At 60.0% G+C, this 27190-nt stretch overlaps 1 protein-coding gene across 1 annotated transcript in view; it reads left to right on the top strand.

The window, feature by feature from the left end:
- BSN (bassoon presynaptic cytomatrix protein) overlaps positions 1 to 27190 on the top strand; it is an 85411-nt gene that overhangs the window by 57090 nt on the left and 1131 nt on the right. The window contains exons 3-7 of the mRNA XM_060110586.1: positions 5908 to 6792; positions 14098 to 14568; positions 15016 to 21654; positions 23901 to 25977; positions 26309 to 27114. Coding sequence (XP_059966569.1) covers positions 5908 to 6792; positions 14098 to 14568; positions 15016 to 21654; positions 23901 to 25977; positions 26309 to 27114 — 10878 coding nt within the window. The remainder of the gene's footprint in view (positions 1 to 5907; positions 6793 to 14097; positions 14569 to 15015; positions 21655 to 23900; positions 25978 to 26308; positions 27115 to 27190) is intronic.

Raw genomic sequence — 27190 nt, forward strand, 5'->3', positions numbered from 1 at the left:
CTCCACAAGGCCCCAGGCCCGCTGCAGTGGGGAGGCCTAAGAGATGACCTGGAGGCTGGAGGAGGACAGGCACAGGGGTAGTTTGGGAGGAGAGACAGTTTTGGGCGAGGGTAAGTTTGAGGGTGAGGCTGAGGGATAGAGGTGTCAGGTGGGTTAGCGGGTGGCTGCCATCTGCAGTGACTGTGGGAGTCAGTGCAGTGGAAGCCTGGGAGGCCAGGGCCAAGGACTTCTGAGACTAGAGTCATGATGAGGGAGCCTGGAAGGCAGCAGGAGCCAGGAGGGGGAACAGGGTGGGTAAGCCAAAGGCTGAGCTCCGAGGGCCCTAGGGAGTTTAAAGAGAAGGTGAGTTATTGCCACATTCTGAAATCCAGGGAGTGCAGCTTCTCCTAGAGAGGTGGTCTGGGGTCCAAGAGGAGTATGGGGATGGGGTGTAGGGGAGTTGGCTCGGTCCTGGACAGGAGATTTTATAGGGCACAGTGGACAGGCCTGGGAGGGAGGGGAGGCCGTCTGTGGTAGGATTTGGGGAGAGTTGAGGGATATCGGGAGGTGGAGGAGGATCAGCAAGGGGATGGATTCTCTCCCTTTCACGGAGCTCCAGGCTAGTGAGGCCTTTCAGCCCCAAGCAGCAATTGGGTTCAGCCTCCACGACCCAAATCCTGGCCTCAGATGCTGGGCAGATTCCCAGGGTTCCCCTCAGGGTCCTGACCTGATGAGATTGGCACAGGCCTGGCTGATCCAGCTCTGGATCAATGTGCCCTGCTCTATGGGACCCTGTGGTACCCGCCCCTAAATCTGAGGTCAACCAGTTGACAGGCAAAGCAGATTGATGGCAGACTTGGGGCAGCTAGATGCTGGATGAGGCAGGTGATATGTCCAATGCTAGGGGCAGTGCGAGGGCACAGGCCCACCCTTCTTCCCAGCCCACAGTGGGCTATGTGCCGCCTCCTATCGAGGCCTGGCAGGTGACTCACAGCCCGGAAGAGCATGAGGTCACACTGGCCGGTGGGGCCCTCCCAGGAATCTCTAGACTTGGCACCAGCAGGGAAGGCTCATTTATAAGCTGCTCCTGTGATGTTTCAACGTGTACCAAAATGGAAAAATGAATGAATGCAGCATCAGGCATGATGTCAGTGCAGTGATCTTACACCCTGCATGCCCGCTCTCCCAGGCGGGGCTGGGCTCGGAGGCAAGCCGCTGCTCTCTGCAGGAAGGCAGGCTAAGTGACGTCTGCCACCCTCCTTCCTTGCTGGTGGGGACGTGGGAGGGGATGGTGGAAAGAGAACCTGTTACTGCTGGGGGCCCTCAGAGCTTCCTGGTAGCCACGGAGGTGACAGTGTGGCAGGCCCCACCCAGGAGCAGAAGCACGTTCCCTGGGCAGCATCCTTTGGGGCCAAATATGACATGCAAGGCTGGATCCCACCCTTTGGGGCTGAGACGCAGGGTGGCAGGTGCAGTGCCACCAGTGCCCCTGTGGGAAAGATGTAGAAACCCCTCCCCCAAAGTTTCCCCACTCCCCTTCCTGCCCCAGAGCCCAGTGGAGGGAGCTGCAGGGAGAGGCCACGCAGACGTGTGGTTCACAGAGCCCCCAGCCTGGTCCCAGGCCTCTGGATCCTTGGTGGGCTGCACTGCCTTACTGCCCTTCTGTGATTGACCAGTGCAAGTAAGGGAGCAGCTGAGAAAGGCTCTTCTCGGGGAGAAAGTCCCTTCAGAGCCAGGAACCAACAAGGCCTGCTTTTTTGAATCTCTGGCCGGCTCCTGGCAGAGCAGGCACTGGCTCCCTATGGGAAACCATGTTCCTGTAGCTTCTCCTTCCCCCATCTGCGGACCAGCTCTTGGCTGCACACCATACTGAGCCTTCCCATCCCCACTGCTGCTCAGACCCCCACTGGGCTGGGTGCAGGGGCATCTGTGCCTCTGAGATGGCACAATGGGTCCCCTTGCTGGCAAGAAGGATCAGCTTGACCAAAGCTGATGTCAGGCAGAACCATCTACCTCAGAGTAGCCCTGGGAAGTCCCCTTAGCTCCATCTCTGGGTCTTGGGACATGAAGTCTGTGACCTGCCTACCTCCTGGCCATGGGCCAAGGGCTTATGGAGATATTTGATAACAAGACTCTAAGAGAGGTTCCCTGTCACACTGGTAGAAGACCATGCCCTCTGATTCTGGTGGGCAGCCAGCTAGGAGGGTACCCAGGAGCCACAGACACTGTGTCCAGCTGAGGAAGACTCTCGCTGTTGTTGGTTCCAGAGCCAGGGGAGCTGCCCCAGGCCTGGTCATGTATACCCAGCCTAGGTGGGCAGGTGGGCTGGTGGTGCACAGCCATCTCCCTCCCTACCCAGTGGACAGCCTCCATCCCCCTAACACAGGGTAAGGACCTTGGAGTAGGAAGAGGCTGAGGATGAGCCCCTCCCAGCAAGCTTCTGAAGTTCCACGGGGAGGCAGAGAGGAAAGTCTTGCTGGGTTCAGAGAGATCCCCCAGCCAGCTTTCTCCTTGGGTGGCCTTGTGTGCTAGCCCTATCTGCCTGGGCCTGAGCCTGGGAGGGGTTGGGGGAGGGCACAGTCAAGGCTCCTGCAGTCTGGAAGAGGCTGGATAGAAATAGCTACGCCCATCTGGGAGATGAGTCACTGAGGGGCGTTTTAGCTGTTTCTTGGAGAGGTTCTATTTTAGGTGAGATGCCTGTGACAGCCTGGGTGATGGGGGCTGGGTAAGGGAAGGTTCTGGTGGTGAGTGCAGGAGTTTTAGCACAGGCGCTTGTTCAACCCTGTCCAGAACCCAAAGGAGGGTCACCCTGAAGTCCCAGGAGAAAGAGCCTTACCTCTCAGGTTCCTCTTCTCGGGAAGTCCCACCTCAGGGCGTGCTTCAGAGATGGGACCTCCAGTGTGGGCTGCGCACCCACCACAGGAACTGAGTTTGTGGCTGCCGTCCTGGGCCAGGACCTAGGCCTCCCCTCAAGAGGGTAATCATCTCCCAGGGTCCCTCTGAGGGTGAGCCAAAACAGCTTGCCCCTGGGAGCTCCCGCTTTTGATGGGAGTGAACCCCCATCACCCTCGCCAAAAATGACTTTTCTAAAGGAGTCTTTGGGCTGAGTCCCAGGGACACAGATTGTTTCCTCTGTAGCTTTCTTTGTCCAAAGGTAGACAAAACTGCCTTGGGTCTTCAAAGCATCTAGATGAGTTAACAGTTCCCGGCTTGGGGGATGGCTTCACTCCCCAGTGCTGCAGCGTCTCTGTTCTTATGGTTTCTAGAGCCAGGCTTGGTCTTTGAGTTTCGCAGGGGCAACTTCTAGACCCATGACTTGACTTGCGTGAGGCTAAGCGGTCTGCAGAAGAGGCAGACATGCAAAAGGCCGCAGGCTGCAGCCTGCAACTCAGGAGCTGGGCAGGGCTGGCAGGGCCAGTCTTGCCAGTAGTGCCCCTTCCGAGCTGGGTTACTGTGAGAGCTGGTGGCTAAATCATACTAGACCTTGGTTTTCTCTACTGTGAAGGTAAAATGCAAGAATGCCTGCGAACGTGCCCTGTGTGGTGCAGGGTGCCAGGGGGTACTCATTAAAGTGCAGTCTTCTCCCCACTCCTTGGATGCTGCTCTTGGGCTGCTGGGCAAGACAGCCAAGCCTAGGCTCCCAAACTGTGGCAAGTCAGCCACAGCGGCAGCAGCACAGCCCTGTCACCTCAAGGCAGAGAGCAGGGCTGGTGGCACCCCTGAGGGTGGGCAGAAGGAGCTTTCTGCCCCAGGGACCAGACTGGACCTTTCCCTGGCAACTGGGCCACTGTGGTGCTTTCAAAGACTCTCACTGCTCAACCATAGATGAGCAGACTTGGCCTCTGCCTTTCTGGTTGAGAAGGAGAAGCCTCCTCATGGGATGCTGAATCTCCATTCTCATGGCTGCGGCCTTGCAAGAGCTATGCCCCTATTAATAGGTTGTCAGGATTAATCCCACAGCAAGCATTTCTGGAGTGATCCCTGCTCTGTGCCACACACTGCACTTTCCCAAGACCACCTAAACAAGAGCTCATGGGTGGAGCAAGGATACAGGAGACACCCAAAGGCACAAAGTAGCAGAAGCTTTGGGAAAGAATAAGTACTGTGAAGAGGATAAACTAGGTGATTACCTACAGAGTGCTTCAGAGGTATTTTCTTTCTTTCTTTTTTAAAAAATATTTATTTATGTATTTATTTATTTGGCTGTGTCGGGTCTTAGTTGCAGCATGCGGGATCCTCGTTGCCACTTGCGGGATCTTTAGTTGCGGCATGTGGGCTCTTTAGTTGCAGCATGCAGGATCTAGTTCTCTGACCGGGGATTGAACCTGGGCGTCCTGCACTGGGAGCATGGAATCTTAACCACTGGACCACTAGAGAAGTCCCAGGTATTTTCGATTGTGCGGCCAGGGAGGGCCCTGTTGGTGAGGTGATACTCGGTTGAGACCTGCATAGCTAGCAGCACCCGGGGGCAGAGGGAAGAGTGAGCGCAAAGGCCCTGGTTACAGAAGAGAGCTCAGAGGACCACTTGGCAGAACAGGAGGTCCGGCGTGTCTGGGGTGAGACAGCAAAGGGGAGAAGGCAGGAAAGGAGGCCAGAGAGAGGCATAGGCTGGGGTAGATCGGGGGCCTCATGGGTCACAGTAAAGAGTTTCCATGGTTAAGTGTGGTGGGAATCCACTAGAGGGGTTTGAGCCTGTAAATGACATTCTCTGATTTGTATGTGGATTTTTGGAGGAAGATGATATTGGCTCATGTAACTGGAAGTCCGAGGGTAAACTTAAGGTAGAGCTGGATCCAGGGAATTGAATAAAGTTATCAGTTCTGCTCGTTCCTCTTTGTCTTGGCTCTGCTTCCGACTGTCTCTTGACTTCATCCTTAGTGCCTCTCTGCATGCTGGGCAAGAAGGCTACTGACCACTCCAAGCCTATGTCCTTCTGATGAGTGAGCCTATCTCCTGTTGTTCACTCATGCAGTAACATGGAAGGGCTCTGATTGGCCCTGTTTGCAAGGTCACATGCCCATCCCTGCACCCCTAGCTGCAGCCAGCGATTGGCCCAACCTGAGTCATAAGCCTGCTGTCCTAGGGAGTAGTTAATGACAGAGAGAAACTACACGTCCATCATGGGAACAGCAACACATGCCTTGTTTATTCTGGAGGCACAAATTATCCCATTTTCTTTAAAAAAATTTCTCTTAAGAAAGCAAAAGGCTTTTTTATTCTACTTACGTCACTTACATTGCATTACTTTGCCCTCACTTATTTTGCTCTCAAGATTGCTCATTTGTATCTTGTCTCCTCAGCTAGACTCTAAGCTCCTCTAGGACAGGAATCATGGTTCCTTTTTATTTTGTATGCCTCCCTCTCGCACCTGTTACTCTTCACTTCTTTATTCATTCTGCAAGTTTTTATTGAGTAACTGTTGCATATCAGGCACTGTTCTAGGGCCATGCTTTCCCACCTGGTTTATATTTCAAAAGATCACTCTGGCTGCTGTGTGGAAACAGCCTGAAGGGGGCAGCAGGGGAGAGAAAGTGACCAGTTGGAGACTTCTGGGGTCATCCAGCCAGGAGGATGGGAGCATGGATTGGTGAGGCAGGATGTGGACATGGATGATGTATGCAGGTCTGAGGTACAGCCAGTAGCATGGGGAGGACCCTGGAAGGCAGTCTGGCAGGCAGTGTGTTGGTAGTTGGGGGTGGGGAGTGTGTGACTGCCTCTGCTTGGCTCCACGCACCTGGCAGCTCCTAGAGGGCAGGGCAGTGCTATCTGTCCCTCAGCCCACCTCCTGGCAGCCCAGAAACACCGGAGCCAGGCTTGGTGCCCTTGCCTGTGCTAGGAGCTGGCCCTGGCTGCTGTGGGCTGCAATGACCTGGACCATGGGCACCCCCAGTCCTGACCACCCTGATGACCATGATGCTTCCTCCTCAGGTGAAGGAATGGCTCTGTCTGAACTGCCAGATGCAGAGGGCTCTAGGGATGGACATGACCACTGCGCCTCGCTCCAAGAGCCAGCAGCAGCTGCACTCCCCAGCCCTGTCTCCGGTCCACTCCCCAGCCAAACAGCCCCTGGGGAAGCCGGAGCAAGAGAGATCACGGGGCCCAGGGGGACCACAGTCTGGCCCCCGCCAGGCTGAGACAGCCAGGGCCACCTCAGTGCCGGGGCCTGCCCAAGCAGCTGCCCCTCCGGATGTGGGGAGGGTGTCTCCTCAGCCCCCTCTCCCCATCAAGCCTTCCACAGCTGAGCCCAGGCCACCAGCAGGAGAGGCCCCGGCCAGAAGTGCCACCACAGCGCCCTCTGGGCCTGGTGCTGCTGAGCCGACCCAGGAGGGCCTCACTGGGAAGCTCTTTGGCCTTGGTGCATCGCTGCTGACCCAGGCAAGCACCCTCATGTCTGTGCAGCCTGAGGCCGACCCCCAGGGCCAGCCTGCCCCCAGCAAGGGGCCGCCCAAGATTGTCTTCAGCGACGCCAGCAAGCAGGCTGGCCCGAGACCTCCAGGCTCAGGGCCCGGGTCTGGGCCAGCACCTGGAGCCAAAACTGAGCCGGGAGCTAAAACAGGTCCTGGATCAGGGCCTGGAGCCCTGGCAAGAACTGGGGGAACAACCAGTCCAAAGCATGGCAGAGCAGAACACCAGGCAGTGGCCAAGGCTGCTGCCAAGCCAAAGACCATGCCGAAGGAAAGGGCCACCTGCCCACTGTGCCAAGCTGAGCTCAACGTGGGCAGCAAGGGCCCCGCCAACTATAACACCTGTACCACCTGCAAACTCCAGGTGTGCAACCTGTGTGGCTTCAACCCGACGCCCCACCTGGTGGAGGTAAGAGAGTTGGACCAAGCATGTTCCCTTGGGCCTTGGTGAGGGGCCAAGGCCTGGGGTGATGGGGGGCATGGGAACCAGAAAGGACTGTAGAAATCTGGGTCTGTAGCAGTCACAGGGCTGCCCCTACACAGCTGCAGAGGGTCTATGCTTCCTTACCTGTCCCTGCCCCCGGCCTGTCCTTCCACTCAGAGAATTAACTGGCACAGTGGACAGAATAATGGTGCCCGCTGCCTCCGACCGGCTGACCAGTGCCCTGAGGATGGTCCCAGAGGTAGCCAGGTTCAGGAGGCCCTGAACCGGCCTCCCCATTCCTGGCTATCATGGGCATGGCCCTCATGGATGATGCCAAGCCCCGCTGCGCATGCAGGAAGAACCTGAAGCCGTACCCTGCCCTCAGTCTGTGACCCTCACAGGGCCTGAAAGGCTGTTAGGCAGAGGGCTGTGCCCCCATGCCCAGGGCAGGGCAGAAGGCTTTCCTACAGCGGGGCAGCCCAGCCAGGCAGTGTCCTCCCTTCATCTCCTTGTCTGAGGTCGTGGGTATTGATATCTCCTTGTCAAAGCCACAGTCTTTGGTCCACATACTTTCCTGTGGTAGGGCCTAGCCCTCCTTGGGGCTGTTTGTGGGGATGCTCAGAGATGCTCTTCTTACCCAGAGGGAAGTTTGAGGGAGCGCTGGGGTTGGGGCCTGTCTCTCTGCAGTCCCTCTTCCACAGGAAGGTTCTGGGCCCCGTGCAGAGCTGGGTGGAAGGGAGCAGGAGGCCTGGTGCTCTCTTGAAGCTTGGAGCCCAGCCTGGGAGGTTGAGAAGGTGCGGAGGTACCCTGGCCGGAAGGCTGCTACTGCCCCTACCCTCACCTACTCCACCCTGCCCAGGGCCATCCACGTGAACCCTACCTTGGCTGCCTTGCCCATAGCTGGGTGTGTCCCCTTCCATGTGTGCCTTCGCGGTCTGTGATTGGCTTATCTTGGCAGGTGGATGTGTCTCCAGCTGTGTCATATCAGGAGTTGTAAAGCCAAGCCCACTCCTCCTGCACACGGTAGCCACCTGAGTCTTGGGGCCCCTGGGCTAAGCCATATGTGACTGATGGTTGGGCAGAGTGTGGAGTGCAGGCCACCGCTGGCCCAGAGACAACAGAGGAGTGTGTGGTGTAGTCATGGTCTCTGTGGCGCCTTGTTGTGACTTGCCTTGGGCCAAGCCTCCATGGGAGCAGCCCACTGTGATAAGGAAGACTACTTTGGCCACCACAGGCCATATTTTCCAACATACAGGGAGGGGTGGCCTAAGCAAGACGAGTGACCTCCTCATGCGATACCTCATGTGATGCCCTCCAGGTCCTCACTGCCACCTCCCCAAACCCTAGATCCATTGGCTCACTGGAGGATGGCTGGCCTGGCTGCCCAGAGAGGTGAGGGGGCACCAAGGGGTCACCGCAGGGCCAGAGGAGCTCCAGTCCAGAGCCAGGCACACACCCACTGCTGGGTGGGACAGCCTGACACTGAGCCCTGTTGGACTGTTGAGCTGGCCCAGCCTGGAGGACCCTTGTCCCTGAGGGACCTCTGGGCCCACATTTCCTCATTAAGCAGGATGTACAGAGAGGAGGGGAAAACTGTCTCTGTCCAGGAGTATAAATGTTCCTGACAGTTCCTTTCAGCTCCCTCTGGGCCAGGCCAGGGGAAATGCTGATTCTGCCCAAACAGGAGTGTCTCAGTCGCATGCTGACTCTGGGTGAGCGGTCTGGATTCTGATCTCAGCCCCTCATTAGAGGCTTGATTGTTGCCTCCCTGGCCCCTGGAGCTTCTGCCCCTCGGTAGCTAGCGTTGCCCCTTGCCCCAGTCCCTCCATGTCCCGCTGTCTCCATGTCCTGCCCCACTGCCACCTCCTTGGCCAGGGCCACCCTTGCCTCCACAGGATCTGTGGGTTCCATGGGCCTGATGGCAAAGCTGCTGGGCGTCCTGGTCCTAGATCTTCCCTACCCGCACCTCCTGCTCCTAACAGTAGTCAGAAGATGGCCCAGCTTCTCTGACTCCTTTCTCCTCATGGCTCTGCTTGTTAATGCTGCTATCCCCAGAGGGCCTGTGGCTGCTCCTGGGGAAAGTGTGGATGGGCAGCCATCATGCCCCCTCCCATGGTTCCCACCATGAGACTGTGCCACCATCATCCATCAGAGGTGCAAGCTGGCAGCCTGGGGTCATCCTCAGCTCCCCCTCTCTCACCTCAGCATCCATTCCATGAACAAAGCCCTGCTGGCTCTGCCTTCCCACTGGCACTAGACCCTGGCCTCTTCTTTCCATCCCTGCAGCCACGGCCCTACTCCAAGCCCTTGTCCTCCCTCACCCAGACAATGATCAGAACTTTCTCCCGGCTCTGCCTGCCTTGGGTCTTGCAAGAGGCTGGTGGGGAAGGGCTGGTGCTTGGTGTGTCCCCCTCCCCTGCCCTTCCCAGCTAAGGCTCTTAACCAGGCCATGGGCCATCTTTGGTCCCATCTCAGTGAATGGCCACTTGGCATTTAGAGCAATTTTGTGTTTCCCTGTGTGTTCTTGGTAAGAGGCTCCTGATTTTTCAGCAGGTGGCCCAGACACATCCTGCTTTGGGAGGGTGGTGGAGGGGTAGGTCTGCCTTGGCTGTCTCTCTCCATCTGGCTGTCTCTGTGCACAGCATGAGGCATGTCTGCATGCAGGCTGGGGGCCTGAGGGAGGGCCAGCTCCCCCCCAGGCCTGTTAGACCTGCTGTGGCTCCACCTGTGGCTGGAGCCACCTGTCTGGGCTTCCAGGGTGGGAATTACCCCAACTCTCTGAGCTGTAAAAACCTTTTTACCTTCTTTCTCAAGAGGGAGTCCAGAGCATACAATGGAGGAGGCAATAAGACTAGATCCCTTTTCCCTTTGAAATTTTCTCTGAAAAATTAACCATAGTGCTGTAAAATGTGAGTCATTTCATGATTAACAGTTGTTGATTCCAAATTTTTTATCTATTTATCTTTTTGAAAGATTATAGTACCCTCTGGCTTAATTTTTAATTGGCTTTCGGCTCAAAATAGAGTTTGTGAAGAAATTAGTGGAGTTGGAGTTGTTACAGTAACACTGCCTGTTTCTTATCTTATTATAATTGCCAAAATACCAGCCGTGGCCTTGAAAAGTCAGGCCTCCCTGGGCAAAGGAACTGGCACCTGGACGGGCTGGGCCTATTTGGGGTGGGGGCTGCCTCTGCTCTAGACCTGCCTCAGTCTGCCTGTTGGGTAGTGATCTCAGGGAGACCTGTTTCCTCCCTTGTGGAATTGGGGGCCATAGTTCTCCCTCTTAGGTTTCTGTGAGAACCAGGTGAGATGCCATACTTCAGATACTTGTGTGAGGTCCAACACACAGTCAGCCCTTGAGCCAGGAGATTGGAACCAGAGTGTCCTAAAAGAGGGTCTCTGTACAGGAAAGAAAGAGTCCCCACCAGCCCCTACTACCTGGGTATGAATTGACCCCGTGGCCAGTGCAAGATCCTCGTCTCATGAGGGATGGCCACAAGGAATGGACACATTTGGTGCTGGAGCATGAGGAGAGCACAGCCCAACCATAAAGGCAAATGTTGGGGATATCAGGGAGGATTCCTCTTATCGGAGGCAGAGGTCCCAAAAAGGGGAGCCTACGCATGTCTGGGGACAGGGAAGAGCAGGGCAAGAGTCCAGAGAGGAACAGAAGCACCAGCGATGGCCATGCCTGTGGTCCAGTGTGCAAATCTTGGGCTCTTTTATTTTTAACCTCTGGGCATCCTTTTCTCAGGAGTTCTCATCCACTGCCCCTGGTCCGGCAGTGGGGCTGGGGGTATGTTGGGCTAGGCAGCCAGTCCGGTGTCGCTGTAACCAGATGGACACCTAGGCCAGCTCCACGTGCAGAGAGACTGTGTTCTGCACGGTCATTCAGGCTGTGTCAGACAGTGCAGGGAGGATGCCCAGCTTCCAAGGCAGCCTCACTGGGCTCTCTTGGCCCATGAGGTACAGCAGCCAGTGATTCCGGAAAGTAGCAGGTCTCACCTGCCTGTGGGGTACCCTACCAACTCTCTCAGATAACTCACTTCCCCTGCCTCACCCCGAACCCACCTAGCTCCATCTGAAGGTATGCACATCTACGCCTCCCACCGTTATTAGGTGGCAATAGCCTTTGGAGGATTCCTACCTTCCTGCCCCCAGAAAGGAACTGGACAGAGGGAGGCAAGGCAGAAGTGGTCATCAGAGCCTCCCATGTCCATCCCCAGGTCCCAGATCGTCCCCTGCCCACTTGTCAAAGGGGATAGGAAAAGGGGCAAGTGAGCAGCAGCTCCCCAAGGGCTGGGGCTGGATGAGGGAGAGTATGAGAGAGAACGTGCAAGTGAATGATTGAATGAGGGGGGTAAACACTAAACGGGGAGAGGGAATGCATGAACAGGGAATGAAGGAGCGGGGTGGGGGTGGGGGCATGAAGTGAGGGGCAGAGATGAGAGCAACGTGAATAAAGGAGTCAGGGCCTCAGTTTGCAGCTGCATTCCAGCCCCCAGGCACAGCCTGCCTCCCATCCCATCCCCATCCTTGGCCAGGTCTCCCCTGGCTCCACCTCTAGTGGCCCCAATGCCCTGTACCCTTCTCCCACCACCCCCAGAGGGCTGGGGAAGGGCCTCCAGCAGCCAGTTCAGCTGTTTATTTTTAGCTCTTACCTCACATGCCTCCTCCTGCCTGCCCTCCCTTCCTCCCTCCTTCCCTCACTGCCTGCTATAGCAGAGCCAGGAGCAAGAGGGCCAGCTGGGCAGCCCCTTCTGCAGCCTGGCTGCCTCTGTGAGTAAGCGTGGGAAGGAACGAAATCCCGGGGAGCATGTGACCACAGTTGACATGCTCTGCTGAGGGTTGGGCCTCTGGGCTCAGGTAAGCAGGCCACTGCAGGGGCTGCCTCTGAGCTCTTGGCATTAGGTCTGTCACTTCCATCCAGGCCACCCTTCCAAGGTGCCCTTGCTTCATTTGGACTGTTACTTCTGGGGTGGGGTCTACAGGCCAGAGGTGGAGGTCAGAGGTTTGCCAAGCCAGCAAGGTGAGCCAAAGTAGACGACAGAACCTTCAGAGGCCTAACCTGGATGGCTGTGTGCATGGACCCAAGGTGGAGTCAGGGCAGTGTTGCCTTGGGCCAGCTCCCTGTCTAGGCCCAGATCCTAACCCCATCATGTTGATCCTGGGGCTAGGGAAGGGGCTGTTCGCTCATTTCCAGAACTCTCTCTGGGCCTTTGCTAACACCCCTCCCACTTCTCTAGGATCATTTTGCCACCTTACAGTCCTCTCTGACATGGAGGGAGTTCCACTGTGACCTCAGGTGGTGCTGGGGGAACGTGGATGGGATTCGTGGCTCAGCCCATCCAGCACTCTCCCTAGGCACCAAGTGAGCCCAAGGCCCAGCAAGTGGCCAGCACCCATTGCTTCATAGGAGTTTGTATGGGAGATACACAGAGCATCAGATAAGGTCCAGGGGAGTCAGCAGTGGTGCTAGAGCCAGGCCCTACAAGGAACAGGGTGAGTACCTGCAGGATCTCTGAAGGGTCCCGCTCCATAGCTGAGCCCCTCTGCTCAGGACCTGTGTGGAATTGGACCTCGAGGCAGAGTTGGAGCTCCAGTCTCAGGGAAGCGGTCTCAAGGCCCTGAGTAACAAGCTTGTGGAGCAGACCTATCCCTCAATCAACACCAAGGCCCTGCCACCCACCTGACCTGGTCTCTGCTGGGGCCCAGGACAGAGATGTGGTGTGTAGCTTTGTGGGCAGGAAATCAGGGCAGAATCATTGATACGGTACTTGTCATGGTGGCCTGTGGATGCCAGGCTGAGGGCAGGCATCCTGGAGATACCATGCTTCCAAGGCTCTGCCAGGTGAGCTAGGGACTGACCTGGGCCCAGGGGCAGTGTGTGTGGTAAGGGTGCTGAGGATGCTGGCCCACTTTGTGCTGGTGAGGGCCAAGGGCCACCTCTTTGCCCTGTCCCTGGCTCTTTGACCTTGTAGTTCTGTGTCCTCTGGTTCCCCTGATACCCCATCCTAGTGGTCAAGCTGCTGGTGGGAGCCTGAGTGTCTTGGCACCCCGATGTGCAACAGTAGGACAGTAGGGGTGCCGAGGCTCTGCATCCCTGGGACGAGAGCAGGCACAGGTGTGTGCTGTTACTCTTATTCCCCTCCCAACCCTCCCTCGTGGGCCAGGACAGGGCCTCAAGTCTTGCCAAGGAGGAGCCCTGACCCTGGAGGAGGCTCCTGGGAGACATGCTCCTGCCAGCTTCTGACCTGCTACAGAAATCACCCACTCAGGGCTTGGGATGCTCGACCCTCTCCCTGTGCAGACAGTGGGACCTGGGGGGTTAGACTTGGTTTCTGCTGTTCTGGGAAATTCACCGTTGATGCCCATGTCATACTCAGAATGACCTCTTTGGGGCTCTGGGTTCCAAGAAGGCTGCATGCCAGCCTGTGTGTCCATCTTAGTCATGGCTGTGTCTCCAGTCCCCAGCACTTAGACTGACACAGAGAGGGTAATCCTGAAACTGGTGGACTGATGGTTGAGAATTTGATCCCAGCCCAACTCTGGAGGAAGCAGGGCCCCTGGCCCAAGGGCTGGCACACACAGGTCCCGTCGGAAGAACAGCCCAGAGGCCGGGGGAGCAGGAGGAGGCTTTCGCCCAGGCATCTTTGCTGGCCTAAGACAAGGTGACTTGGGCTGGGGGGTGTGAACAGAGGGGACTGCTCAGCTCCATCCCCCACCCCCAAGCAGGGCTTCCCCCAGACAGCCTCCCCTGGCCCCATGAGCCTGCACCCTCCCAGCACAGCCCTTACTTGGGGGTGGAGAAGGATGGTATCTGAGGCCTGAGACCTAGGAGGCTGGGGCGGGGCAGTGCCTCTGGGAGATGGTCCTTGCCTGATGCTGTTCCTGGTCTGCGGGGGCTCTCACCCCTCCCAGAAGCTGTTTACTGTTCACACCCTGGGGGTGAGTCCCCAGCGCCCCCTCTTCTCCAGACACTGTGCTACGTTTGTAGCCTCCCCTCTCATACAGGTTCTCCTTTTCAGGCCAAGTGAAAAGCTCTCTATGGGGTAAGGAAGCGACCCTTCCTTTGGGTTTGTCTTTTTAACTCTACATATGCATCTAAAGGATGGGGCGTCTGTCATTTGGGGGCAACAAGCCTATCAGCCTTTTTCTCCTCATGCCTTTAGTGTCATGCTTTGGGAGATTTTCTCCTCCTTAAGTTTACAGAGATAGTCACAGGAATAATCTTTGAGTACTTCAGTGTCTTTGATTTTCATCAAACCCCTCCTCTCTCGTTTCCTTACAGAAAACCGAGTGGCTCTGTCTGAACTGCCAAACTAAGCGGCTGCTGGAGGGCAGCCTGGGAGAGCCGACCCCACTGACCCTGCCCACCTCACAGCAGCCCCCTGTAGGGGCCCCTCAGCGTGCAGCTGGAACAGCCCCTCCGAAGCAGAAAGGGCCACCGGGGCTGGGCCAGACATCAGGCCCCCCGCCTGCCAAGGCCAGTCCCCTGCCCACCAAGGCCAGTCCCCTTCCTACCAAGGCCAGTCCCCAAGCCAAGCCCCTCAGGGCTTCTGAACCCATCAGGACCCCGAGCAGTGCCCAGGAAAAGAAGACAGGAGTCCCAGCTAAAGCTGAGCTGGTGCCGAAGCCACCTCCAGAGACTACCCTGCCCCCTGGGACTTCTAAAGCAAAGGCTGGGGTGCGGAGGACTGAACCTGCCGCCCCCGCCGTCAAGGCGGGGGTTCCAGAAGCCCCCAGGGGTGGGGAGGCGGAGGTCAGTCTCATTTACTTCCCAGGGATCCTAGCTTTCAGGCAGGGCAATCTAGAGAAGGGCTTAGCTCCCTGCGGGACTGGGATGTAGACCTGGGACAGGCCCTTTGGGGCCACAGAGGACAGCAGGGATGCCTAGATGAGGCCCTAGAGGGCCTAGAGCCTGTGAGTTCTGGGCCGATCCTGTGTCTGACACCTTATTGGATGCTTTGCTGGGTTCTGCTACCAGTAGATTTAGTAAAATTTCTCTTGGAGAACCTAGGGCCGCTTGGGGTTTGACATGAAACCTGCAAGTTATTCAAGACCAGAGCAATGGAGTGGGTGGTGGGCCCTGATCCCCCGGGAGGTGGAGGTACCCTTCCCCAGGGCCCTGGGTTGATGGAGAGGGCTGGACTCCCCCCACGAGCCATCTGCCATGGGGAGTCAGTGTCTGCTTCTCACCCTGCTGCAGGAGCCGGTGGGCAAGCCTTACTCTCAGGACCTGTCTCGGAGCCCGCAGAGCCTCAGCGACACAGGCTATTCCTCCGATGGTGTCTCCAGCTCCCAGAGTGAGATCACAGGCGTTGTGCGGCAGGAGGTGGAACAGCTGGACAGTGCAGGGGCGACAGGGCCACGCCCGCGCAGCCCCTCTGAGCTCCACAAGGTGGGGAGCAGCATGAGACCTTCGCTGGAGGCCCAGGGCCCGGCCCCCAGTGGTGAGGGGAGCAAGCCACCCTACGGCAGTGGTGAGGAGCAGAAGCGGCGGCCCCACTCCTTGTCCATCATGCCCGAGGCCTTCAACTCGGATGAGGAGCTGGAGGATATCCTGGAGGAAGAAGACTCTCTGGAGTGGGGGCGCCGGAGGGAGCAGCAGGACACGGCTGAGTCCTCAGACGACTTCGGCAGCCAGCTGAGGCACGACTACGTGGAGGACAGCAGTGAGGGTGGCCTGTCCCCTCTTCCGCCCCAGCCCCCATCCCGGGCAGCAGAACTGACTGATGAGGAGTTCATGAGGCGGCAGATCCTGGAGATGAGTGCCGAAGAAGACAACCTGGAGGAGGATGACGCTGCCCCCACCGGGCACGGCCCGGTCAAACATGGCTCCCAGAAGGGCAGCCCCCGGCCCAGGCCCGAGCCTAGCCAAGAGCCAGGAGCGCTGCCCAAGAGGCGCCTGCCCCACAACGCCACCACGGGCTATGAGGAGCTGCTTTCCGAGGGAGGCCCAGCAGAGGCCGCAGACGGCACTGGGGCTCTGCAGGGCGGGCTCCGCCGCTTCAAGACCATCGAGCTCAATAGCACGGGCAGCTACAGCCATGAGCTGGACCTGGGCCAAGGCCCCGACCCCAGCCTGGACCGGGAGCCCGAGCTGGAGATGGAGAGCCTGACGGGCTCGCCTGAGGACCGCTCCCGCGGGGAGCACTCCTCCACACTGCCGGCCTCCACGCCCAGCTACACCTCGGGCACCTCGCCCACCTCCCTGTCCTCACTGGAGGAGGACAGCGACAGCAGCCCCAGCCGCCGGCAGCGGCTGGAAGAAGCCAAGCAGCAGCGCAAGGCCCGGCACCGCTCGCATGGGCCTCTGCTGCCCACCATCGAGGACTCCTCAGAGGAGGAGGAGCTGCGGGAAGAGGAGGAGCTGCTGCGTGAGCAGGAGAAGATGCGGGAGGTGGAGCAGCAGCGCATCCGCAGCACGGCCCGCAAGACGCGGCGTGACAAGGAGGAGCTGCGGGCCCAGCGGCGGCGTGAGCGCTCCAAGACCCCCCCCAGCAACCTGTCACCCATTGAGGATGCCTCCCCCACAGAGGAGCTGAGGCAGGCGGCCGAGATGGAGGAGCTACATCGTTCCTCCTGCTCCGAATACTCGCCCTCACCCTCCCTTGACTCGGAGGCTGAAGCCCTGGATGGTGGCCCCCCTCGGCTCTACAAGTCAGGCAGTGAGTACAACCTGCCCACCTTCATGTCTCTCTACTCTCCAACCGAGACACCCTTGGGCAGCACCACCACTCCCAGTTCCGGCCGGCCCCTCAAGAGTGCTGAGGAGGCCTACGAGGAGATGATGAGGAAGGCCGAGCTGCTCCAGCGGCAACAAGGCCAGGCAGCAGGGTGTCGTGGGCCCCATGGTGGCCCCTCTCAGCCCGTAGGCCCCCGGGGCCAGGGTTCCTTTGAATACCAGGACACCCCAGACCATGACTATGGTGGGGCTGCTCAGCCGCCCTCAGAGGGCACACCAGCCAGCCTGGGAGCAGCCGTGTACCAGGAGATCCTTCAGACGTCACAAAGCATTGCCCGCATGCATCAGGCCTCCTCACGGGACCTGGCCTTTGCTGAGGACAAGAAGAAGGAGAAGCAGTTTCTGAATGCCGAGAGTGCGTACATGGACCCAATGAAACAAAATGGCGGCCCACTTACCCCTGGTACCAGTCCTACCCAGCTCGCCGCTCCTGTGTCCTTCTCCACCTCCCCCTCCTCTGACAGCAGTGCGGGCCGAGTCATTCCCGATGTCCGTGTTACTCAGCATTTTGCAAAGGAGCCTCAGGACCCCCTCAAGCTGCATAGCTCTCCTGCCTCCCCCAGCTCTGCCTCCAAGGAAGTAGGCATAACCTTTGCCCAGGGCCCTGGGACCCCAGCCTCCACAGCTGCGGCTCCTTGTCTGGCTGGCCTACCACGAGGGTACATGACTCCGACTTCCCCAACAGGCTCTGAGCGCAGCCCTTTGCTCTCTTCCACTGGCCACAGCTATGGACAGAGCCCAACCACTGCAAACTATGGGTCTCAAACTGAGGAGCTACCCCAGGCCCCCCGTGGCCCTGCTGTCAGTGGACGGGCTGCCAGAGAGAAGCCCCTGAGTGTGAGTGATGGCGAGAGTGGCACCCCGCAGACGTCCCGGGGATATTCCTACTTTGCAGGCTCCAGCCCCCCTCTCTCTCCATCTTCTCCCTCAGAGAGTCCCACATTCTCCCCTGGCAAGCTGGGCCCAAGGGCCACAGCAGAGTTCTCTACACAGACGCCAAGCCCGACCCCTGCCTCGGACATGCCACGGAGCCCTGGTGCCCCCACCCCGACGCCCACGGTGGCTCAGGGCACTCAGACGCCACACCGACCCAGCACGCCTCGCCTGGTGCGGCAGCAGTCCCCTCAGGATGCCCCCTTTATGGTCATCACACTGGCGTCAGATGCCTCCAGCCAGACCAAGATGGTCCATGCCAGTGCCTCCACCTCCCCAGTGTGCTCACCCATTGACACCCAGCCCACCACCCACAGCTACAGCCAGACAACACCTCAGCTGCCCCCAGAGCCACCTGGGCCACCTGGCTTCCCGCGGGCAGCCAGTGCTGGTGCAGATGGGCCCCTGGCACTATACGGCTGGGGCGCCCTCCCTGCTGAGAACATCTCCCTGTGCCGGATCTCCTCTGTCCCTGGAACGTCTAGGGTTGAGCCCGGCCCCAGGCCCCCTGGCAGTGCCGTGGTAGACCTTCGCACAGCCATCAAGCCCACGCCCATCATCCTCACTGACCAGGGCATGGACCTGACCTCTCTTGCTGTGGAAGCAAGGAAGTACGGCCTTGCTCTGGATCCAATCCCAGGACGGCAGTCGACCGCTGTACAGCCTTTGGTTATCAACCTCAATGCCCAGGAGCAGACCCATGCCTTCCTCAGCACCGCCACCACCGTGAGCATCACCATGGCCTCATCTGTGCTCATGGCTCAGCAGAAGCAGCCTGTGGTCTATGGAGACCCCTTCCAGAGCCGGCTGGACTTTGGCCAGGGTGTGGGTAGCCCCGTGTGCCTGGCCCAGGTCAAGCAGGTAGAGCAGGCAGTCCAGACAGCCCCGTACCGTGGTGGGCCCCGAGGAAGACCCAGGGAGGCCAAGTTCGCCAGGTATAACCTGCCCAACCAGGTGGCACCTCTGGCCAGAAGGGATGTTTTGATCACTAAGGTGGGCACTGCCCAGAGTGTTGGCCTCAAGTCAGGCCCAGTGCCGGAGCCTGGTTCTGAACCCCATCGGGCCACCCCCGCAGAGCTGCAGTCACACGCCTTGCCAGGTGCCAGGAAGCCACATACAGTGGTGGTGCAGATGGGAGAAGGCACAGCAGGCACTGTGACCACGCTGCTCCCAGAGGAGCCGGCAGGTGCCCTGGACCTCACTGGGATGAGGCCTGAGAGCCAGCTGGCGTGCTGTGATATGGTCTACAAGTTCCCCTTTGGCAGTAGCTGCACAGGTACCTTTCACCCCGCCCCCAGCGCACCTGAGAAGAGTGTGGCAGATGTTGCCCCACCCGGCCAAAGCAACGGCCCCTTCTACAGTCCCCGGGACACTGAGCCTCCCGAGGCCCCCACCTACCGGGCACAGGTGGTCGGGGAGCCTGGGCCCCATGAGGAGCAGAGGCCCTACCCACAGGGCCCCCCTGGCAGGCTGTACTCCTCTATGTCCGACACCAATTTGGCTGAGGCTGGCCTCAACTACCACACCCACAGGATTGGTCACCTCTTCCAGGGCCCTGGACGAGACTCGGCCATGGACCTCAGCTCACTGAAGCACTCCTACAGCCTGGGCTTTGCAGATGGACGCTACCTTGGGCAGGGCTTGCAGTATGGTTCATTCACGGACCTACGTCATCCCACAGACCTTTTGACTCACCCGCTTCCCATGCGGCGCTACAGCTCAGTGTCAAACATCTACTCAGACCACAGATATGGCCCACGGGGAGATGCAGCTGGATTCCAGGAGGCCAGCCTGGCCCAGTACAGCGCCACCACGGCCCGTGAGATCAGCCGTATGTGTGCTGCCCTCAACTCCATGGACCAGTACGGAGGGCGGCGTGGCAGCAGTGGTGGTGGCCCCGACCTCATGCAGTATCAGCCCCAGCCGGGACTCAGTGCCCCGCAAGGTCTGGCTCCCCTCAGACCTGGCCTCCTTGGGAACCCCACCTTTCCGGAGGGCCACCCGAGTCCTGGGAACCTGGCCCAGTACAGACCTACAGCAGGCCAGGGAACAGCAATCAGACAGCTGCTGCCATCCACACCCACTGTGCGTGCAGCCGACGGCATGATCTACTCGACTATCAACACTCCAATTGCTGCAACACTGCCCATCACCACCCAGCCTGCCTCAGTACTGCGGCCCATGGTGCGTGGTGGCATGTACAGGCCTTATGCATCCGGAGGAGTCACAGCCGTGCCACTCGCCAGCCTGACACGCATGCCCATGATTGCCCCCCGGGTACCTCTTGGGCCCACAGGGCTGTACCGATATCCTGTGCCAAGTAGATTCCCCACTGCTTCCAGCGTTCCACCTGCTGAGGGTCCTGTCTACCTGGGGAAGCCTGCTGCTGCCAAGACCCCAGGGGCTGGGGGCCCACCAAGGCCAGAGCTGCCAGCAGGGGCTGCTCGGGAAGAACCTCTTTCCACAGCCACCCCTGCTGCTGTCAAGGAGGCTGTAGCAGCCCCAGCCCCAGCCCCAGCGGCTGGCCAGAAGCCGCCGGTAGATGCTGCTCCTGGGGGCAGCAGTGGGGCCCTCAGCCGGCCAGGGCTCGAGAAGGAGGAAGCGTCACAGGAGGAGAGGCAGCGGAAGCAGCAGGAGCAGCTGCTACAGCTGGAGCGAGAGCGGGTGGAGTTAGAAAAGCTGCGGCAGCTGCGGCTGCAGGAGGAGCTGGAGCGGGAGCGTGTGGAGCTGCAGAGGCACCGCGAGGAAGAGCAGCTGCTGGTGCAGCGGGAGTTGCAGGAGCTGCAGACCATCAAGCACCATGTGCTGCAGCAGCAGCAGGAGGAAAGGCAGGCTCAGTTCGCCCTGCAGCGGGAGCAGCTAGCACAGCAGCGTTTGCAACTGGAGCAGATCCAGCAGCTGCAGCAACAGCTGCAGCAGCAACTGGAGGAACAGAAGCAGCGGCAGAAGGCTCCCTTCCCCGTGGCCTGTGAGGCACCCGGTCGAGGGCCTCCCCCAGCTGCCACAGAGCTGGCTCAGAATGGCCAGTACTGGCCACCCCTGACCCACGCGGCCTTCATTGCCGTGCCTGGGCCTGAGGGTCCTGGGCAGCCTCGTGAGCCCATGCTGCACCGGGGTCTCCCCAGCTCCGCCTCGGACATGTCACTGCAGACTGAGGAGCAGTGGGAGGCAGGCCGTGGTGGCATCAAGAAGCGGCACTCCATGCCACGCCTGCGGGACGTGTGTGAGCCAGAGTCGGGGCCTGAGCCCTACGTGGTCAGGAGGATTGCAGACAGCAGCGTGCAGACGGATGATGAGGATGGAGAGGGCCGCTACCTCCTGACCCGGCGGCGCCGGGCACGGCGGAGTGCTGACTGCAGCGTGCAGACGGACGACGAGGACAGCGCCGAGTGGGAGCAGCCAGTGCGCCGCCGCAGGTCCCGTCTTTCCCGCCACTCAGACTCTGGCTCCGACAGCAAGCACGATGCTGCTGCCTCCTCATCCACTGCCGCCCCCACCGTGAGGGCCATGAGCAGCGTGGGCATCCAGACCATCAGCGACTGCTCCGTGCAGACAGAGCCTGACCAGCTGCCCAGAGTCTCTCCAGCCATCCACATCACAGCCGCCACCGACCCCAAGGTGGAGATCGTCAGGTACATATCGGCGCCCGAGAAGACTGGGCGTGGGGAGAGCCTGGCCTGCCAGACGGAGCCGGATGGGCAGGCCCAGGGTGTGGCCGGGCCGCAGCTTGTCGGGCCAACTGCCATCAGCCCCTACCTGCCTGGCATCCAGATCGTCACCCCAGGGCCCCTGGGCAGATTCGAAAAAAAGAAGCCGGATCCCTTGGAGATTGGATACCAGGCCCACCTGCCCCCGGAGTCTCTCTCACAGCTTGTGAGCCGCCAGCCTCCCAAGTCCCCCCAGGTCCTCTACTCACCAGTCTCACCCCTGTCCCCACACCGGCTCCTGGACACCTCCTTTGCTTCCAGTGAGAGGCTGAACAAGGCTCACGTGAGTCCCCAGAAGCACTTCACGGCTGACAGCGCTCTCCGCCAGCAGACGCTGCCGCGCCCCATGAAGACCCTGCAGCGGTCCCTGTCTGACCCTAAGCCCCTCAGCCCCACCGCCGAGGAGTCTGCCAAAGAGAGGTTCTCCCTCTACCAGCACCAGGGGGGACTGGGTAGCCAGGTATGGGCACGGGCTGGTCCAGGGTGGGACAGGGGTCTCTGCCTAGCCTGGGGGGCCCCACAGGGAGGGGCGTCTCCTGGGGTGGGGGTGAAGTCACCTCCAGCTCCAGAGGCCCAGAGCTAGGAGTTGAGGAATGGATGCACATCTCGATGCACATCTGGTGGAGCCCGCAGCCCAGCAAGGACATCCTGGGCAAAACACACTCACACTTGGGCCCCCACGGCCATCCAGACCCTGCTAGAAACTTCAACCTCACCCTAGCACTGCCTCTTCACAACCCGTATCTAGTCCAGTCCCTGCCACCTCCCCCTTCAGGCCTCCTCAGCTCTCCCCTCCAGCCTGGGCCCCTCCTACTCCAAATCTCTTTGGATGTTTCCTGAGAAAACCATAGCACCGACCTGGCTGGGCTGCTCCCCACTCCCCAGCCCCGGCCTGGCTCCCTTGCCCCACGGGAAGCCAAAGCCCTTTGGACTACCATTCAAGGCCCATTCCAGTGGGCTGCAGCGTGCTCTCTGCCTCACCTTGTCCCATGCCCCTATCTGGCCCTCAGCAAATCTGTTTACACACCTGTCTGCTGCCCTAGATAGGGGCTCCTGGAGTCTAAACTTACCCTCGTCTGTGGCTTTAGTTGCCAATGATGTCCCAGGACTGTGAGAGGTGGCCGGCATGTTAGGAAGATGGGGGTTGCAAGGGACTGACACCAAGGACTTTGAGTGCCAGGCCAAGAGGGGGTTGGGATTTTCTCAAAGGCCCTTGGAGCTTATGGATGTTTCAGGCAGGTGAGACAAGATAAGATGGGTATCTTAGAAAGTTTCTTAGGCAGAATATGGGCAGATGGACTGAAGGAAGTGACTGCACAGTGGCCCTGGGGAGAGCGCCTAGGAGCCAGAGGCATTGGGAGGTATATTTATCCGTTTTCTGAGTGTGATGCAGAGAGGAGAGATGTGAGGCCTCAGGGGGTGGGGTTGTGGAGGTGAGTCTGGGTTGTGGAGAACCCTGGGGTATGCAGGCCAGAGGGGTGGGGGTGGGATCAGAAGTCTGGGCTGGCAGGGAAGGCACGTCAGAGAGGCAGGTGGTCTTGGCTCCATGCTAGGGTCGGCACAGAGGTCCCATGGGCTGGTCATGGGGGGGCCACGCCACGATGGGCACTCATGGTGTGAGACCAAATGACAAAAGACAGACAACAAAGTGAGGAGTTCAAGGAGGGAAATTTATTCCATTCCATCAAAGGCCACCCTTCGTCCTGAGGTTTGGGGACACATTATCATTTCCTTTACGACATATGGTGAAAGTAGGTGGGAGGCTTTTATGTAGTTTCTTGGCAAGGTAAAAGGTAAGAAGCCTGATGTCAGTCCCCAGTGTGTTTAGGGGATTTGGGTGGTCCATAAAACCCAGAGGCCTGGGAGCTAGAGACAATGGGAGGACCCAGGACAAAGCTTCTGGCAATGTGGACCTTGAGGCAATGTGGAGCCTCGGGCAGGTGAGGAGGACCCCAGGGAGAACATGTTAGGGAGCCCTGACTGGGAAACCAGGTAGCCAGAGATAGGGCTGGAGAGGCCCTAGAGGAGTCTGGCAGCCTCAGAGAGCGGTGGGCTGACAGGGATGTGGAGGGAGCTGGGGCCAGCCCGAGGGCACAGTTTGACAGAGGGTGGTACAGGGCCGCGGGAGGAGGAGAGCGGACAGGCGGCTGAATTGCATTTTACTTTAGAGAGGAGGAGGGCAGGAGGCAGAAAAGACTCGGAGCCTGCAGCACCTGACATCCAGTCAGCATGCGCCCCCTGCCATGATCCTCTAGGGAACCTGGTGGCCCCAGGACCCACTCCACTCCTGTCCATGGCCCTCCACCGCCCTTGGCCCCTGCCAGCTGCTAGGACCCAAACCCAGAGCCAGACCTGTACTCTCCTCATCTCAGTACCCTCAGTGGGAGGCGGAGGGTGGCAAGCCTGTTGGAGACATGCTGTGTGCCAGGCCAGTATTAGACACCAGCACAGAGGGGCATCTGCTGCTTCCTCCCGTCCCACTGCCCCGAGGTCTGGGAAGGAGAAGACCTGTAAGATGATCACAGGCCCTCCCTCCAAGGCCAGTGGGTGGGCAGGGCAGGCCTCAAGGCTGCCTGGTGAATCAGGGCACTGACAGTGTGGAGCCCAGCCCCTACCCCAGCCCAGGCCAGGGCTCTTCTACCCTGTGCCCTGCCAGGCCACCCACACCTTGGGTCTCAGTGCTGCCCGCCCTTCCCTCTGTCTCAGGTGTCGGCGCTGCCACCCAACGGCCTGGTCCGCAAGGTGAAGCGGACACTGCCTAGCCCCCCTCCAGAGGAGGCTCACCTGCCCCTGGCTGGCCAGGCTCCCCCACAGCTGTATGCGGCCAGCCTGCAGCAGCGTGGGCTGGTGGGGCCCACTGCTGTCCCTGCCACCAAGGCCAGCCTGCTCCGGGAGCTGGACCGGGACCTGCGGCTGGTGGAGCACGAGTCCACCAAGCTGCGCAAGAAGCAGGCAGAGCTGGATGAGGAGGAGAAGGAGATCGACGCCAAGCTCAAGTACCTGGAGCTGGGCATCACCCAGCGCAAAGAGTCTTTGGCCAGAGACCGAGGTGGCCGTGACTACCCGCCCTTGCGTGGTCTCAGTGAGCATCGCGACTACCTGTCAGACAGTGAGCTCAACCAGCTGCGGCTCCAGGGCTGTGCCACTCCGGCTGGCCAGTATGCAGACTTCCCTGTCACTGCCGCTGCTCCTGCCACTCCCTCCGGCCCCACTGCTTTCCAGCAACCCCGGTTCCCACCTCCGGCGCCACAGTACGCTGCAGGCAGCGGTGGGCCAACACAGAATGGATTCCCAGCCCACCAGGCACCCACCTACCCTGGCCCCAGCACGTACCCAGCACCTGCCTTTCCTCCCGGCACCAGTTACCCTGCTGAGCCTGGCCTGCCAAGCCAGCAGGCTTTCCGTCCCACAGGCCATTATGCAGCCCAAACACCCATGCCAACCACACAGAGCACCCTTTACCCAGTCCCGACTGACAGCCGTACCCCCCACCAGAAGCCACGCCAGACATCACTAGCCGACTTGGAGCAGAAGGTGCCCACCAACTATGAGGTGATCGCCAGCCCTGTCGTGACCATGTCTGCAGCCTCGTCTGAAACCAGCTATAGTGGCCCAGCAGTAAGCAGCAGCTATGAACAAGGAAAGGCCCCTGAGCTGCCGCGGGCCAGTGACCGTAGTGGTGTGAGCCCGAGCCCAGCCCCCACCCACCCCTCTGACTCACACTACACCAGCCTGGAGCAGAATGTACCTCGGAACTATGTGATGATTGACGACATCAGTGAGCTGACCAAGGACAGTGCTTCCACTGCCCCTGACAGCCAGAGGCTGGAGCCCCTGGGGCCGAGCAGCAGTGGGCGTCCAGGGAAAGAGCCAGGAGAACCAGGTGTCCTTGAGGGGCCCACACTGCCCTGCTGCTATACCAGAGGGGAGGAAGAATCCGAGGAGGACTCCTACGACCCCCGTGGGAAGAGCGGCCATCACAGGAGCGTGGAGAGCAATGGCCGACTAGCCAGCACCCACTATTACAGTGACAGTGACTACAGACACGGGGCTCGAGCAGAGAAGTATAGCCCAGGCCCCGTGGGGCCCAAGCATCCCTCCAAGAGCCTGGCCCCGGCTGCCGTCTCCTCAAAGCGCAGCAAGCACCGTAAGCAGGGCATGGAGCAAAAGATCTCCAAGTTCTCACCTATCGAAGAAGCCAAGGATGTAGAGTCAGACCTGGCCTCCTACCCCTCGCCTGCAGTCAGCAGCAGCCTGGCCTCTCGGGGCAGGAAGTTCCAGGACGAAATCACCTATGGGCTCAAGAAGAATGTGTATGAGCAGCAGAGGTACTATGGGGTGTCCAGCCGGGACCCAGTGGAGGAGGATGACCGCGTGTACAGTGGGAGCAGCCGGTCCCGGCTGGCATCTGCATACAGCGGGGAGAAGCTCTCCAGCCATGACGTCAGTGGCCGGGCCAAGGGATACGAGCGGGAACGGGAGGCTGTGGAGCGACTTCAAAGAGCGGGCCCCAAGCCCTCATCTCTGAGCATGGCCCATGGCCGGCCCCGACCCCCCATGCGGAGCCAGGCCTCTGAAGAGGAGAGCCCCGTCAGCCCTTTGGGGCGGCCCCGCCCTGCTGGGGGCACCCTCCCCGCGGGGGACACCTGCCCACAGTTCTGCTCCAGCCACTCCATGCCTGACGTCCAGGAGCATGTCAAGGATGGACCGCGGGCCCACGCGCATAAGTGTGAGGAGGACTACATCCTGGATGATTCCCACTGCGTAGTTTCCGACAGCGAAGGTAATGGCAGCTGGGGGTGATTTCTGCAGATGGTCAGCACCTGGGGGGCCTGCCCGCCCATGGGGCCCTGAGCCCTGAGATGTCTCAGTGGGGCTGGCCTGGCGCCTCACCCAGTGGGCCTGGCCTGGCGCCTCACCCAGTGGGCCCTGCTGCAGGCTGCCCTTCCTGCCTGCTGCACCCACGCCCTGGCCCGGTTGTGGGAGGGGGCTGGGGCCTGGCATTACGCTTGTGGCTGTGGCGCCCACCCTCTGTTTTCCTTGCATGGCTTCAGCTGGGCCTCCCACTGCGGCCAGCCCGGGGGTTGATGGTGTTCTGTTTTTGGTCCCTGAAGCGTATCACCTGGGCCAGGAGGAGACAGACTGGTTTGATAAGCCCCGGGATGCCCGCTCTGACCGGTTCAGGCACCACGGGGGCCACGCAGTCTCCTCCTCCTCCCAGAAGCGAGGCCCTGCCAGGCACGGCTACCACGACTACGATGAGCCCCCCGAGGAGGGCCTGTGGCCACACGATGAGGGTGGCCCAGGCCGCCATGCCTCAGCCAAGGAACACCGACACCATGGTGACCACGGGCGGCACTCAGGCCGCCACACTGGCGAGGAGCTGGGCCGGCGTGCTGCCAAACCACACGTTCGAGACCTGAGTCGCCATGAGGCCCGGCCTCACCCTCAGCCCAGCCCTGTCCCGACCGTGCAGAAGAAGGGTCAGCCTGGGTACCCCAGCTCTGGTGAATATTCACAGCCATCCCGTGTTCCATCAGCGTACCATCATGCCTCTGAGAGCAAGAAGGGCTCCCGGCAGGCCCACTCAGGGCCCGCTGCACTGCAGCCAAAGCCAGAACCCCAGCTGCAGCCGCAAGGTCGGCAGGCAGCTCCAGGCCCACAGCAGTCACAGCCGCCTCCATCCAGGCAGACGCCCTCAGCAACAGCATCGCGCCAGCCGCAGACACAGCAGCAGCAGCAGCAGCAGCAGCAGCAGCAGGGTCTCGGACTACAGCCTCTGCAGCAGGCCCCTTCGCAGGCCCGCCTGCAGCAGCAGGGCCAGCCAGCTGCCCGGGGTCCGGCCCCCGCTGCCAGCCAGCCAGCAGGGAAGCCCCAGCCAGGGCCCTTGACAGCCACAGGCCCCCAGCCATCAGGACCAGTAAGTAGGGCTCCAGTACGTGGATCCTCCCCAGGGTGGATGCTGGGACTGCAGCTTGGACAGCCCCTTGGTTCCA

Source organism: Mesoplodon densirostris, chromosome 10, assembly GCF_025265405.1.
Source record: "Mesoplodon densirostris isolate mMesDen1 chromosome 10, mMesDen1 primary haplotype, whole genome shotgun sequence".
In the NCBI taxonomy this organism is placed as follows: domain Eukaryota; kingdom Metazoa; phylum Chordata; class Mammalia; order Artiodactyla; family Ziphiidae; genus Mesoplodon; species Mesoplodon densirostris.